The sequence below is a fragment of the Syngnathoides biaculeatus genome, chromosome 18, assembly GCF_019802595.1.
Source record: "Syngnathoides biaculeatus isolate LvHL_M chromosome 18, ASM1980259v1, whole genome shotgun sequence".
NCBI classification, from domain to species: Eukaryota; Metazoa; Chordata; class Actinopteri; order Syngnathiformes; family Syngnathidae; genus Syngnathoides; species Syngnathoides biaculeatus.
The window spans coordinates 6964520-6981157 of record NC_084657.1 but is presented as its reverse complement, the minus strand read 5'-3'; the positions used below and the strand labels follow the sequence as shown (position 1 = coordinate 6981157).

Below are 16638 nucleotides of genomic sequence, written 5' to 3'. Positions count from 1 at the left end.
GGGATGTTGTGAATTGGTGGGGAGAATACTTCGAAGACCTCCTCAATTCCACCAACGCGCCTTCCCGTGAGGAAGAGTCTTGGTGCTCTGAGGCGGGCTCTTCTATCTCTGTGATTGAAGTCATCGAGGTGGTTAAAAAGCTCCTTGGTGGCAGAGCCCTGGTGGTGGATGAGATTCGCCCGGACTCCCTAAAGTCTCTGGATGTTGTGGAGCTGTCCTGGTTGACACTCCTCTGCAACATCGCATGGACATCGGCGACAGTGTCTCTGAATTGGCAGACTGGCGCGGTGGTCCCCCTTTTCAAGAAGGGTAACCGGAGAGCGTGTTCCAACTATAGGGGGATCACACTCCTCAGCCTCGCTGGTAAGGTCTATTCAGGGATACTGGAGAGGACGGTCCGGCGGGATATCAAATCTCGCATTCAGGAGGAGCAATGTGGTTTTCGTCCTGGCCATAGAACAGTGAACCAGCTCTACACTCTCGGCAGGATCCTCGAGGGTGCGTGGGAGTTCGCCGACATATGTTTTGTGGACTTGGAGAAGGCATTCGACCGTGTCCCTCGGGGAGTCCTGTGGGAGGTTCTTCGGGAGTTTGGGGTACCAAATCCCCTGATACGAGCTGTTTGGTCCCTGTACGACCGCTGTCCGGGTTGGTCCACATTTCCAGCAATAAGTCGGACTTGTTTCCAGTGAGAGTTGGACTCCGGCAAGGGTGCCGTTTGTCACCGATTTTTGTTCATAACTTTCATGGACAGAATCTCTGGGTGCAGCTGAGACAAAGAGGGTGTCTGGTTTGGTGGCCTCAGCATCGCATCCCTGCTCTTTGGAGATGATGTGGTTCTGTTGGCTTCATCAAACAGTGATCTCCAGCTCTCAGTGGGGTGATTCACAGCCGAGTGTGAAGTGGCTGGGATGAGAATCAACACCTCCAAGTCAGAAACTATGGTCCACAGTCAGACCCTCTCCAGGTCATGGATGAGATCCTTGCCCAAGTGGAGGAGTTCAACTATCTTGGGCCTTGTTCATGAGTGAGGGAAGGAAGGAGCGTCACATTGACAAGACGGATCAGTGCAGTGTCTGCAGTGAGACAGACATTGTATCGGTCCGTTGTTTAAGAGGGAGCTCAGTCGAAAGGCGAAGCTCTCAATTTACCAGTCGATCTACTTTCCTACCCTCACCTATGGGCATGAGCTGTGGGTCATGACCAAAAGAACAAGATCCCGGATGCAAGCGGCCAAAATGAGTTTCCTCTGCAGGGTGTCCGGGCTCTCCCTTAGAGATAGGGTGAGAAGCTCGATTATCCGGGAGGTGCTCAGTGTCGAGCCGCTACTCCTTTGCATTGAGAGGAGCCAGATGAGCTGGCTGGGGCATCTGATTCGGATGCCTCCTGGACGCCTCCCTGGTGAGGTGTGCATGGGTTTTCTCCGGGCACTCCGGTTTCCTCCCACATCCCAAAAATATGCAATATTAATTGGAGACTCTCAATTGCCCTAAGATGTGATTGTGACTGTGACTGTTGTCTGTCTCCATCTGTCTTGCGATCGCCTGGCAACCAGTTCAGTTCAGTGTACCACACCTCCTGCCCGATGACAGCTGGGATAGCATCCAGCGTGAGGTTAAGCGGTTCAGAAAATGGATGGATTGATAAGCATGTTTTTTCCAGTACAGGACATATTGAAAATCACGGCAGCATAAAAAAATGCTGTATTGGATTAGATAGCATGCATTTAGCAAAATACTAGGCATGTACTGCTTTTGTGTATATTTTTCCTTAGCCATATTACATATAAGTGGCAACATCTGGCTTTTGACGCGACTCATGCAGCTGACCACCTTTCAGGCTTATAAATTACGAGTAACCCATATCTACCAACTGAAACAACACAGTATTCTTGTAACAGTTGGACAGGATGAACATGGAATCAACCCTCTGGTAAGTATCATCTGACTCTTTTCACATGAGACCTTTTGTTCTGTTACATGCAGGCATTAATTCTAATTGTTTCTCAGGTAAAGGTCTGGAACTTGGACAAAAGAGACAGTGGAAGTCCCCTCTGCACAAGAATTTTCCCTGCAATTCCAGGCAACAAACCAGCGGAAGTTTCCTGCCTCAGTGTACATGAGAACCTGAACTTTATGGCTATTGGTGTGTAGGGGAGCAAATGTTTCTTTACTTTCTGATTTTCCAATGCATGACGCTCGGAGAGTTTCCTTGACGTAGGCTCAAAGGTATACTTTGTCTCTTGACAGGCTTCACAGATGGCAGTGTGGTTCTGACCAAAGGTGACATCACTCGAGATCGTCACAGTAAAACTCTCATTCTGCATGAGGGAACCATCGCAGTCACAGGCCTTGCCTTTCGTCAGGTTGCAAAAGTCACACATCTGTTTGTTGCCACTCTTGAGAAAGTCCATGTAAGTCTGAGAGCTACGAGAGTAAATGAGTACTGGATATTGTTGTGGTTTTCTTTGTCAACCACGAAATGCTGTTGATATTGTTACTGTGACATTCATGTCAAAATCCATCACCTTCTCTGCCTTGTTTAGTGCTACAGCCTGTCTGTCAAAGAATATCCAAAAGTAGAGCTGGATACACATGGGTGTGCTCTTCGCTGCTCCTGCCTCACAGATCCCTCACAAGATTCTCAGTTTATTGTGGCTGGTGATGAATGTGTGTACCTGTATCAGCCGGACGAACGAGGTCCCTGCTTTGCTTTTGATGGAACCAAGCTTTTGACCCGCTGGCATCATGGATATCTTTTCTTAATTATTTGGAATACAAAGTAAGAACACTAACCTTGAATACAGACACAGCAAGTAAGATTGCAAATGATGTAAATGAAAGAATAATATTCAGTGCAGTGATTAATTCTAATCTTTCTGAAAAGTTTGGGTTTGTCTTCACTTGTGCTTTAACCCTTTCTGAGCAGGCGTTGAAAATTTGCAACAGGTTTAATATAATCGAAAATTCCAAGTCCAGAGTATCATTTTCTGAAAGTATCAGATTTTTCTCTCTGCAAAATTTTATTTGGTCCAGAGAGGGTTAAACGGCATATTCTCCTGTGTGCGCAATTGAGAAAATGCCTACAGGTCTGCGTTTCTCTGTCTGTGCAGATTCTCCCCTCCACATAAGTATGTCATATACAAACCCTTGTGCGACCTTGGAATGTGGGCATTCACTGTCAAATTGGTACATGGGCATATTCTGCTGTCAAGTGAAATACCGTAATTCGCGGCGCACCTGGTTATAAGCCTCACCCTCACCCAGTACATTTGTAAAGGAAATACCATTTTGTCTGTACATACACCACAGCTGTGTGAAAGCCGCAAGTGCCAACATTAAAATCAACATCGAAACACGAGATATTTACAAAGAAAAACGGTACACAGAGTTTACCGTTAGCGCCGCGCTAACAGGGCCACTTAAAAAAACATACTGGTAAAAATCACAGACACGGCAGTAACACGCTAGCAGAGCGTTAACAGGGCCAGACGGGTAAAAGTGACTTCCACGGCAGATATATTCCACTGGTCTCACTCTTACCTTTTCCGCTAGAGTGCCCCCTTGCGGCCGTTAGAAAAAAAATGCCCAAATTAGCCGCATCGCTGCATAAGCCGCAGGGTTGAAAACGTGTGAAAAAAGTCGCGGCTTATAGGCCGGAAATTAAGGTATTTTTCTTTCAACGCATTTTGGTGGCTGTCATATGTACAGCGCCCCGTGAAAGTGAAACATCGTATAACACTTGAAGTTTGGAGCCGGTCACAGTGTACCTTGTTGAGAAGATCAACGCTCCTTACGAGAACGTAAACCAGGCATGTAAAAAATTAAGAGATTTAAAGCCTCCTTATATTTGCACGTCCAGCGAACGCGCTGATGTCACTGGGGGTATCCCGCGTGTAGTTTGCCTTTGTACTCATGCGAAACTCGCACACAGTTTTGAAAATATACTGCAGTTCTTCTCGAAGTCAGAGGTGTCATTATGAGCTGTTATTGGCTAGGAAGCCTCAGGGTGGAGTTTGCTCAGCACTTTTTGGTTATTTCCAGTAGGTGTTTTTCCTTTCCATAATAAGGAACAAATCAACAAAAATGGCAACCGTGGAACAGTGTCTGCTTGAACAAATGGACCTAAATGACCAAATAATATGTTTAATTATATGGCAAAATCGATTGAGAATGTGGTAGCCATAGGTGGTATGTGGAGCTGGGAGGAACAGTGAATACATCATTACTCCACGTGACTAAAACAAACTAATCATGAGAAATGGTCACCCCGACTTTCTCCGCGCAGAAACTTTTTTTTGACGTGCACACCGACTTGGCAGTGCTGCCTAATGGGGCAATACGTAAGCCATGTGATGCAATGCGAGAGATGTCAACTGCGTGAGTAAAAAGATGCCTTCAAGCTTGAACGGGAGAAAACAGACCCTTTTCAAAAATGGTCATATGGTGGAAAAAATTATTTCCATAATTCCATTATAAAGGTTAAAATTTCTTAGATTATAATGCCAGGGCTCACAATTGAACCAATTTCAATTATTTAAAGTGGGTATGGAAAGTATTCAGATGAGAGATAATCCAATTATCGGCTTGCCTGATTATCGGCACTGGAATCTTTGCACATATCAGCATCGGTATTTTTTGAAAATCTGGCAGGTCCCAATCAAGAAATGAATTTAAAAATGGGTGATATAGGTGCCGATCCAGCCACATCTCTCTCTCATTCCTGCCATTTCTCTCCCAACCATTGTTTCACTCATGGCGCCATCTGATCGATGATGCAGACACAGCACGAGTAAGGGGCCTATCCCATCTGAAGCGGAAGCTCTCTTCACAAAGATGTGCTGTAGAGAAAAAAGGTTTTCTTGTGTGGAGTGTCTCCGGAGAGCAAAACTCATTTGCAACGGCAGAAACAGAGAAACGCTCCCAAAATTGTAATAAACATCCCAGCGCTCTGCATTTCACACATACTGCTAACGTTACTTTACAGTGAGCTGCAGAGTAACGGAAGAGCGGTGTAAACATGAGCCGCAGCTCTGCTAGCTCGGCATATCTCCCAACATGACTGAGAAATACTTGAAAGAAGGCTGTTGGTAATATCGATATAGAAAGAGTCCTTGAAGACTTCAAAGACGAAGAAGAGGAGGAAAGCAAATTTCTTGGCACACCTGGATCAAGCCACGTCTGAGCCTGAGCCAAGATACTGAACATTTGGACAAGCCAGTTAAATGGCAAAATTTAGTCTGGTCGGATGAGAGCAAACTTGAGCTGTTTGAATTCCATCATGCACACCACATTCTGAGGAGAAATGGCACTGCACATCACCCTTAAAACGCTATAGGAACCGTGAAGTTCAGATTTGAGAACATGATGCTTTGGGGCTGCTTTTCAGCAATTGGGTCTGGTAAACTTCATATTATTTAAGAACAATTGTCTGGGGAAATATACTGAGACATTCTTGACAAAAATTTGCTGCCATCTATGAGAATGATAAAACAGAGGTGGACAGATAATGATCCAAAACATACTGCCAAGGAAACTCTCAATTGGTTTAAAAGGAAAAACAAATAAAGCTGCTGGATGGCCCAGTATATCCCCTAACTTGAATCCAATAGAAAAACCTACGGAATGTCCTGAAAATCAAGGTCCATAAAAGAAGCCCACGAAACATTCAAGATTGGAAAACTACTTGTGAAGAGGAATAGGCCAAAATCAGAGCAATGCATGCAACAAGTTTCTCAATATAGGAAGCCTCTTGAATCTGTCATTGCAAACAAAGACTTTTGTACAAAGTATTAATACCAGTTAAATCTCATTCCACATTATGACACACAATCCAATTTCTGATCTTAATTGTTGTACTTTCTTTGTATGGATGGATTACTTTGGTTGTTCTCAACATCTGGTGACATTTTCAGGTCAATAGCGCCTTTGGAAATATATTTGAGATAAATATTTTAAAGAGTTATTTCAGCCACAGTATTACATGTAATATTTGACCTTTTTCTCATGCCATTTTTCCCTAATCGTGAATTTTCCCTCTTTAAATCTCGTTTCTTATTGATTTGAGGTTTCATTTTAGTCTTAGTTAACACCAATTTTATTCCTTTGAAGGAAAAATCCATGTTTGTATGTCAATGCCTGTACAGGACAAGGTTTGGTAGCAGGGACAGCTGCCCATCAGACAGACAGCTTCTGACAATCTATGACTTGGACAACAAATTAATTGCCTATAGCGCCTTATTTGATGATGTCATTGATGTTGTGGCTGAGTGGGGCTCTTTCTACGTCCTCACCAGAGATGGGACAGTGTATATTCTTCAGGAGAAGGACACGCAGACAAAGCTGGAAGTAAGTCTTGTGAATAACCTGTATACGATATACATGATGTAGTAACAGTAATTTTGTTGAATGAATGTCTTGATTCTCTATTTACCTGACTGCAGAATTTTTTTTTTTTTTACTATCCCAACAACTTCTTTTTTTCAAGATGCTGTTTAAGAAGAATCTATTTGTAATGGCCATAAACCTGGCTAAAAGCCAGCATCTTGACAGTGATGGATTATCTGAGATCTTCAGACAGTATGGTGATCACCTCTACCTGAAGGGAGACCATGATGGTGCCATTCAGCAGTACATTCGGTAATTAGATCATGTGTCACATTTCTTCCTTGGGCCAAGAATAAGATTTTCTCTCCCACATTGTTCCCAAGGTATTTTGAAAATTAATTTTTACTGTTGGTGGAAATGCCACATTTGTGTGCGCCTATATTTTGTAGCTCTACGTGTTTAGTTGTTTCATCATACAGTGAAGAAAATAAATATTTGAACACCCTGCTATATTGCAAGTTCTCCCACTTAGAAATGGAGGGGTCTGAAATTTTCAACATAGGTGCGTGTCCACTGTGAGAGATATTCTAAAAAGAAAAATCCAGAAATCGCAATGTATGATTTTTTTCCAAACAATTTATTTGTGTGATACAGCTGGAAATGAGTATTTGAACACCTGAGAAAACCAATGTTAATATTTGGTGCAGTAGCCTTTGTTTGCAATTACAGAGGTCAAACCTTTCCTGTAGTTGTTCACCAGGTTTGCACACACTGTAGGAGGGATTTTGGCCCACTCCTCCACACAAATCTTCTCGAGATCAGACAGGTTTCTGGGCAGTCGCTGAGAAACACGGAGTTTCACCTCCCTCAAAAAATGTTCTATTGGGTTTAGTTCTGTAGACTGTCTAGGCCACACCAGAACCTCGATATGCTACTTACCGAGCCACACCTTGGTTTTCATGGCTGTGTGCTCTGCTCATTGTCATGTTGAAAAACCCAGCCATGACCCATCTTCAGTGCTCTGACTGAGGGAAAGAGGTTGTTCCCCAAAATCTCACAATACATGGCCGTGGTCATCCTCTCCTTAATACAGTGCAGTCGTCCTGTCCGATGTGCCCCCAAAGCATGATGCTACCACCCCCTTGCTTTATAGTTGGGATGGTGTTCTTGAGATGGAATACATCATTCATCTTCCTCCAAACACGGTTAGTATGATTATGACCAAAAAAATTGGTCTCATCTGACCACAAAACATTATCCCATGACTACTCTGTATAATCCAAATAGTCATTGGTAAACTTAAGACGGGCCTAGAGGTGCTGGTTTAAGCAGGGAAACCTTCCATGCCATGCATGATTTCAAACCATGACGTCTTGGTGTATTCCGAACCGTCACCCTGGAAACGGTAGTCCCAGCTCTTTTCAGGTAATTGACCAAGTCCTGTCGTGTCGTCCCGGGCTGATTCCTCACCTTTCTAAGAAACATTGAGACCCCCACGAGGTGATATCTTGCATGGGGCGCCACGCCGATTGAGGTTGACCGGCATGTTTCGCTTCTTCCATTTTCTAATGACGGCTCCAACAATGGACCTTTTTTCACCAAGCTGCTTGGCAATGTCACCATAGCCCTTTCCAGCCATGTGGAAGTTGTACAATTTTGTCTCTGGTGTCTTTGGACAGCTCTTTGGTCTTGGGCATGTTACAAGTTTGAGTCTTTCTGATTGTATGGGGTGGACAGATGTCTTTATGCAGCTAGCGACCTCACACAGGTGCATCTGATTCAGGATAATACATGGAGTGGAGGTGGACTTTTAAAGGGGGACTAACAGGTCTTTGAGGGTGATAGACAGCTGTTCAAATCCTTATTTTCAGCTATATCACACAAATAAATCGTTAAAAGTATCATACATTGTGATTTCGGGATTTTTCATTTTAGATTCTCTCTCTCACAGTGGACATGCACCTATGCGGAAAATTTCAGACCCCTCCATGATTTGCAAGTGGGAGAACTTGCAATATACCAGGGTGTTCAAACACTTATTTTCTTAACTCGAAAAGCAAAATGTCTGAAATTGTCTTATTTTGATAAAACACAAAGCTAATCAGTCTGCATTCATGGAGGATGAGAAAAACGTGAGAATATTTACAGTTGAGAATCTGAAATTCAGAGTGTTGGGACTATTTTAAGTGAAACAAGAGTATTTGGTTATCAAAATAGATGTTTTTTAATTTGATAAATGAATAGTTGTCGGTTACTCAATTACAGTGGTTCCTCTACTGACGAACTTCCCCAGTAACGAAAAATTCAGGTTACGAAACTCCTCGGAAAAATATAGTCTCTAGTTACAAAGTAAATTCAATACAAAATTAAAAAAATATGCACTGGATTCCCTGAATTCCACTGAACATAAACTATCTTGGTTTGTGTAGTGCGATAGAGCTGCTCTCCCATTGGCTATCGCCGTAGTATCTTCATGGAATCACATTGGCGAGGAGGGATGTCAGTCTTTACCTATGATGCTTTTTAATTCCCTTGGATACTACTGTCACGGAATCATGCTCCTGCTATCACAATAGCACACATTGGAAAAGTACAACTTTTTTGTGAATTTTTCGTTCGCTTTTTTTTTTTATTTTATTTTTTTTTCCCAAGTCATTTTTTTCTACATTTCACTTATTTATTCACCTTGGGCCCCAAGAAACTTTAGTGGAATTAAATGGTGTGCTTGTTTACATTCGTACGTATGTTTTATCTCTGCTGTAAAACGTTTGCTTCCTCCGTCCCCCTCGATGCCTTTTGCTCGTCACTCACCCTTCTCTTCACATAATAGTCCAACACAAAAGGTAAATGAACAGAATTTTTATTAGTCTTTACATTACGTACATTGGTTATTTTTGGTGGGAGGCTGGGAATGGATTATGCTATTTCCACGTTACAAAATTTCCACGTTACGAAATTACAAAAAATTCACGTTATGAAACAACTTCCGGAACTGATTAATTTCATCAGTAGGGGTAGCAATGTAGTTGAAGTTAGCTATGGTCGTCTCCAGCACTCCCGCAACCATTGTGAGGTTCAGCATCTTGGAAAATGGAATGTTTTGTGTACATCCGTACGTATGTTTTCTCTCAGTTGTCAAACGTTTGTCTTCTCCGTCCCCCTCGATGCCTTTTGCTCGTCACTCACCATTCTCTTCACATAATCGTCCAACACCAAAGGTAAATGAACAGAATTTTTACAAGTCTTTACATTATGTACATTGATTGCTTATTTTTGGTGGGCGGCTGGGAATGGATTATGCTATTTCCACGTTACAAAATTTCCATGTTACAAAATTACAAAAAATTCACCTTAAGAAACAACTTCCGCAACTGATTAATTTCATCAGTAGAGGTAGCAATGTAGTTGAAGTTAGCTCCGGTCGTCTCCAGCACTCCCGCAACCATTGTGAAGGTCAGCATCTTTGAAAATGGAATGTTTTAACCTGTACAACTTACCAAAGTACAAAATTGCCAGGTTGACTTTGTCCCCACCCATTATGCATCAGTGACATTTACTCTGAACAACACGGAGGAAAAACACCTGCTTTTACAGGCAGTTAAAAGGGTATTAAAACTCTCGTTACGTTGAATTTTCTTTGTTTCTCTAGAAATGAAGACAAACATTTTTGTGTTTTCTATCTCATTTCCCACAGCACGATTGGAAAACTTGAGCCATCTTATGTCATAAGGAAATTTCTGGATGCACAGAGGATCCACAACCTGACTGCATTTCTACAAGCATTGCACCGGCAATCACTGGCCAATGCAGACCACACCACACTGCTGCTCAACTGTTATACTAAACTGAAGGACAGTTTGAAGCTGGAAGAGTTTATTAAGGTGACTTAGAGGCAGATATAATGAAAAAGGTCCCAATCATCAATGCAGTCTTTTTATGCTTCCATTACTAGAAAATGAGTACTCCTACACCATATGTTCTGATTGTGTTCCTCTGTACTGTTTTCAATAGAGCAGTGAAAGCGAGGTTCACTTTGATGTTGAGATCGCCATTAAGGTTCTTCGACAGGCCGGCTACCACAGACATGCTGTTTTCTTGGCAGAGAGGCATATGCACCACGAGTGGTATTTAAAAATCCAGCTGGAAGATCTGAAGGTAAAAAAAAAAAAAAAAACCAAATCAGAGTAACACGGAAGCAACTATGACACGCTAATGCATTAAACATTTTGTCTGTGTTGACCTGGCATTACTGCTACACCTGATCGTACATTATGCTGCTGCTCACCTCAAGCAGCTCCCTGGCAGCACAAGCAAGTGTGAACTGTAGGCTGGTCCCAAGCCTGGATAAATGCAGAGGGTTGTGTCAGTAACGACATCCGTCTTAAGACTTTGCCAAACTAATATGGTTGGAAAGGAGAGAAGATTTGGTGGTGGAACCCCAAACAACAGGAAGTGATATAAGCAAAGAGGTTAGTTAAGAAGTGAGACACTGAGAGTCCCAAAGAGAACAGAAAATAATACATTGAGATGTGACGTAGGGCGGAGGTAGAGGTGGCAAACACCAAACAAGAGGCATATGATGACATTTATGCCAGTTTTAATGCTAAATAATGAAAAAAGGATATCTACAGGTTGGGCAGACAGAGGGATAAAGATAAGAAGGATGTACAGCATGTTAGGGTGATAGGAATGGAGTTAGAAATGTATTAAGTCGTGCAAGTAGTGTGCTGAATAGAGAGAATATTTTGAGGAGGTGATGAATGAGGAAAAAGAGAATTAAGGGAGACAAGAAATAATGGTGTGTATGGTGGGCCAGAAAGTGGCAATGATTAATAAGGAGGAAGTTAAAAAGGCACTAAAGAGGATGACAAATGGAAAGGCAGTTGGTCCTGATGACATATCTTTAGAGGTATGGACGCATCTAGGAGAGGTGGCTGTGGAGTTTTTTTTTACCAGGTTGTTCAACAAAATTGTAGTGGGCCAGACGACACCATCCACCTTTTTGGATGTAAATACCCCTCTCATTTCAGATTAAAGCCAAAAATCCGCGATGCGCTGAATCCGCTAATGATGATGATGATCCGCGATGTAGAGAGGGATTACTGTGTTGCCACTAAATTTGTAGAGACGGAAGCTGTGCCATAAACTGTGAAAGCTAAAATAATTGATAACATTTAGACAATTTCTCCCTGAAAAAAATCCATGAAAACTGTCGCTCCTGTTAAAACCACTGAATCCGTGATAGATGATCTGCGAAGTAGAGAGGGATTACAGGATATTATACCGTATTGTCAGGTGGTCATGGCACCCAAAAGAACACTTGTGGCTTTCCCCTGTAACTATTTAAAGAGCACTTGTGTTTAATGATGCCATGGCTGACAAAATCTTAGTCCACGGAAGGTCCAATTAAACCGGATTTGTCGACAGAATAAGTGGAATGCACAGAGCCTTCAACTGAGTGTAGAGTCTTTGAATGTTGGGACTATGACAGGAAAAGCTCAGGAGTTGGTTGACATGATGATTAGGAGAAAGGTTGATGTATTGTGCATCCGAGAGAGCAGGTGGAAAGGTAGTAAGGTTAAGTAACTAAGTTTAGGAGCAGGGTTTAAATTATTCTACTACGGAGTAGATGGGAAGAGAAATGGAGTACATATTATTTTAAAGGAAGAGCTGTCTTAGAATGTCTTGGAGGTGAAAAGAGTATCATATCGAGTGATGAGGCTGTAATTTGAAATTGAGGGTGCTATGTATAATGTGGTTAGCGACGATGCCCCAAAGGGAGGATATGACCTAGAGATGAAAGACAAATTCTGGAAGGAACTAGATGAAGTAGTTCTGAGCATCCCAGACAGAGAGAGAGAGAGTTGTGATTGGTGGAGATTGTAATGGATTATATTTTGTACAGATGATGTAATCTGAAGGAGGTTACTGACTGGGAGGTTGTGGTAGGGGAGAATGTAGCTCAACAGCATAGGATGGTGGTGTGTAGGATGATTCTGGTGGTGGGTAGGAAGATTAAGAAGACAAAGGAGCAGAGAACCATGTGGTGGAAGCTGGGAAAGGAAGAATGTTGTGTGGCCTCTCGGGAGGGGGTGAGACAGGCTCTCGATGGACAGGAGAAGCTCCCGGAAGACTGGACTACGACACCCAAGGTGATCAGAGAGTCAGGCAAGAGACTGATGAAAGTCCTCCGGATTTTCCCGGAATTCCGGATTTTTAAATGTTCATGGAAATTGTTCCGGAAAATTGAGGGAAAATTGCGAAACATGTACCAAAGCGCATGTTCAGAACTGCTTCACGTAATGCGAGCACATTTACGTTCATGAGCCATGTCAAAAGAAATTCAGTTATACCAGGAGTGCTCTTTGCGTCAATTGCGAGGCAGTGTGACGGCGTGCCCCCCCAAAAGAGACATTAAGACCATCATCCACCTCGTCGCTTGATTCGGGTGTGGCCAATACGTCGAGCGCATGCACAAAAAGGCGCCTTCTAGCAAGTCGGCCTCCTATTTACGGCAGTCCCGTGGTGCATGGCCCTCCTACAACAATACGCCACGATTGCCAACAGGAATGTTTGTTTGCAATGTATCGTGAGCTTGTTGCCACTAACGCTGATTATGTTGAAATAAACTTTCAGCATTTTCAAAACATTGCGAGTATAGACCGTTCGTGTTTATTCCTTGAGAGGCCAGTGCATTGAACTTTGCTTCAGATAAAGTTTGTCAGGTCAAGAATTTTTATTGATGAAAAATTTTAAATACCGTTTTATATCATGTTCTCCTAATATCAGTTGAAATTGGAAATGATCATTTCTGAGTTTGAACTTTTTTTCCATTTTAGTTATGCATTTATTTAATTTTTTGTTTACAATTATGTCATATTAATCCAGTAAGTTATTTTCAGGCCATCCCTAATCACACCCGCAACTTTATCTGCGAGCATGACTGACCACACCCGAACATTTTTCAAATGTCAGAGGCTGCGTGTTTATATATATATATATATATATCAAAATATTAAAGGCAACTAATTATACTATTAGTATTACTAGATCTATATCTAAGATAGTGAGCAATGTGTATCAGTACAACGCGACGTAACAAGTTAGAGACTTAAACGTTAATAGTAATTACTACAGATCAACTTCTTTAACATGTTTTGCTGTACGGTGTAGAAATTTTAGGATATATTTTCGTATATATTCTATATCTATACTGTAATATGTATAATGTGGGGAAAGAGGCAATTTTAGATGGCTTTTTACTGAATAGTTCACTTAATTCGTCTTGAGATAACTGGCATATTTGAAGCATATTTTAATAACAAATGGGATTTTGTGCTATCCGGTGAGAGGGGGATGGGGGGCAAAAAAATTCTTGACTTGGCCCTTGGGGAACTTTTGCCCAATTTCTTTTGGGTCAGGACTTTTGGTCGGGGATTTTACTTTCAATTTTTGTCTGAATTTTGTTCACAGATATCGCCAGAATGCACCACAGTCATCCATTTAAAAAAAAAAAAAAAAAAAAACCCACCCCCCTCGTGCTCACATTTGTATTTTCAGGAATTTTCACGAAAGTCCACTTTCATCTCTAAAGCGAGTACTTGGTGTGTCTTGTGGTAGGTAAGGGGAGAAGGAGACTTAGTGGTGGAACCCCAAAACACAGGAAGTCATACAAGGAAAGAGATTAGAAGTGGGACACTGAGAGGGCTGAGTAGAGGTAAAAGGAGTACATTGAGATGTGAAGTAGGACAAAGGTAGAGGTGGCAAAGGCTAAACAAGAGGCATATGACGACATATACACCAGGTCGGACACAAAAGGAGAAAAGGATCTCTTACTTGTTGGGCAGACAGAGGGATAGAAATTGGAAGTATGTGCAGCAAGTAAGGGTGATTAAAGGTCTAGTGTCATACCTATAAACATTCTAAAATAGATATTGAAATAAAAAATACATATAACATTATTCACTTCAATGTCCATATGAAAAAATAAATATGAGTGAAGAGCGCGTCATCCATGCGCAAAGTGACGTGTCATTCGACGACATCCAAGTGGTCGCCAAATTGACTGCATCCCCTGTCCATGACGTCAGCCCGGACATTCGCCATTGAAAACACGCGGTGGACACTACTATGGGAGACAAACACGCCCCTTCTGACACGGAAGCTCTTTTCGAAGAAGAGAACATCACACAACCGAGTGAAGTTACCGGGGCAATATTACCCTATTGTTTCAAGCCATATTTCAATGACATGCGATCACAGCCAAACCACCTCCCCGCCCTATCAACCACTGCTCGGCGGTGATAAACTCCCACTTCCGCTGCGGACATGAGCCACCCCGGGCAACAAGGCCAGTAGTGATCCACAAGGGCTTCAGAGGCCATCCTTCAGCGGCCGCTGTACAGTAGCCTTCAGATGTGCACATCGACACATTTAACAACCCTGATTTATGGATTACGGCGCGCCCCCCCCCCAAGTTTTTTTTTTTAGTAGCTGTATACACACCTACCTGTCATTTGGAACCCACGAAGCTCTCGCCCATTGCACCCGTGCAATCCATTTTTCACAACGAACCGGGTCTCTTGCAAACTTATGAAGGGTGAATCCATCCTCCCGAGTGTTCAAGCAATGTCCAGCAATGCAACAAGCCGGCATTTTGGCTAACACGAAGGAAAAACGAGCTACCTTCCCGGAGGTAAAACAAATAGAAACAAATGAGTCCATTTGAGGGCGGTCCTGCCTCGTACGTCACTTCCTGCTTTTTCTCGAAAACAAATCCCTCAAGAGGATTTTCATGATGGGAGTTACAAAAAGCTCTATACGTCAAAATCATGTTTTGTGGTGGGGAAAAAAAAACGCATGGGTCCATGTCGGCTGCCATTATTTTCATGTATAACATACTAAAAATCATGCATTTAATGACAGTGGCCCTTAAGGATAGCGATGGAAATGTGTTGACTGGTGCCACTTTTGTGCTCAATAGTTGGAAAGAATACTTCGAGAAGTTGAATGAAGAAAATGAGAGAGAAGGAAGAGTAGAAGAGGCAAGTGTGAAGGACCAGGAAGTGGCAATGATTAGTAAGGGGGAAGTTAGAATGGCACGACAAAGGACGAAAAATGGAAAGGCAGTTGGTCCTGATGACATACCGGTGGAGGTATGGAAGCAATTTGGAGAGATGGAATACTTGCAGGCGAAAAGATGCCTGAAGAATGGAGGAAAAGTGTACTAGTTCCCATTTTTAAGAACAAAGGCGTTCTTCAGAGCTGTGGGAATTATAGAGGAATAAAGTTGATGAGTCACACAATGAAGTGATGGGAAAGATTAGTGGAGGCAAGATTCAGGACAGAAGTAAGTATCTGCAAGCAACAGAATGGTTTCATGCCTCGAAAGAGTACCGCAGATGCATTATTTGCCTTGAGGATGCTCGTGGAAAAGTACAGAGAAGGTCAGAAGGAGCTACATTGTGTCTTTGTGGATCTAGAGAAAGCCTATGACAGAATACCAAGAGAGGAACTGTGGTACTGCATGCGTAAGTCTGGTGTGGCAGAGAAGTATGTTAAAATAGTACAGGACATGTATGATGGCAGCAGAACAATGGTGATGTGTGCCTTAGGTGTGACAGAGGAATTTAAGGTGGAGGTGGGACTGCATCAGGGATCAGCTCTGAGCCCCTTCCTGTTTGCAGTGGTAATGGATAGGCTGACAGATGAGGTTAGACTGGAATCCCCTTGGACCATGATGTTTGCAGATGGTATTGTGATATGCAGTGAAAGCAGGGAACAGGTGGAGGAACAATTCGAAAGGAGACATGCACTGGAAAGGAGAGGAATTATGATTAGCTGAACTAAAACATAATATATGTGCGTGAATGAGAGGGTGGGAGGGGGAAGAGTGAAGCTACGGGGAGAAGAGATAGCAAGGGTGGACATCTTCAAATACTTGGGGTCAACAATCCAGAGCAATGGTGAGTGTGGTAAGGAAGTGAAGAAACGGGTCCAAGCAGGTTGGAACAGCTGGTGGAAGGTGTCTGTTGTGTTATGTGACAGAAGAATCTTTGCTCGGGTGAAGGGCAAAGTTTTTAACTTGGTGGTGAAGCCGGCCATGATGTATGGATTAGAGACGGTGGGACTGAAAAAACAACCGGAAGTAGAAATGGAGGTGGCAGAAATAAGGTTCTCTCTCAGAGGGAGCAGGTTGGATAGGATTAGAAATGTGCTAATTAGAGGACAGCCAAAGTTGGATGTTTTGGAGACAAGATTCGAGAGAGCAGACTTCGATGGTTTGGACATCTACAGAGCGAAGAAAGTGAGT

The 16638-nt window shown here is 42.6% G+C and overlaps 1 protein-coding gene across 2 annotated transcripts in view; it reads left to right on the top strand.

Moving 5' to 3' along the window:
* vps11 (VPS11 core subunit of CORVET and HOPS complexes) overlaps positions 1-16638 on the top strand; it is a 40400-nt gene that overhangs the window by 2452 nt on the left and 21310 nt on the right. Inside the window, exons 2-9 of one of the 2 annotated variants that reach the window (XM_061803673.1) lie at positions 1788-1932; positions 2010-2145; positions 2250-2413; positions 2546-2781; positions 6146-6347; positions 6487-6638; positions 10021-10207; positions 10338-10481. In XM_061803673.1, the coding sequence (XP_061659657.1) occupies positions 1788-1932; positions 2010-2145; positions 2250-2413; positions 2546-2781; positions 6146-6347; positions 6487-6638; positions 10021-10207; positions 10338-10481 (1366 nt within the window). The remainder of the gene's footprint in view (positions 1-1787; positions 1933-2009; positions 2146-2249; positions 2414-2545; positions 2782-6145; positions 6348-6486; positions 6639-10020; positions 10208-10337; positions 10482-16638) is intronic. The other variant, XM_061803674.1, reaches the window with a different exon arrangement.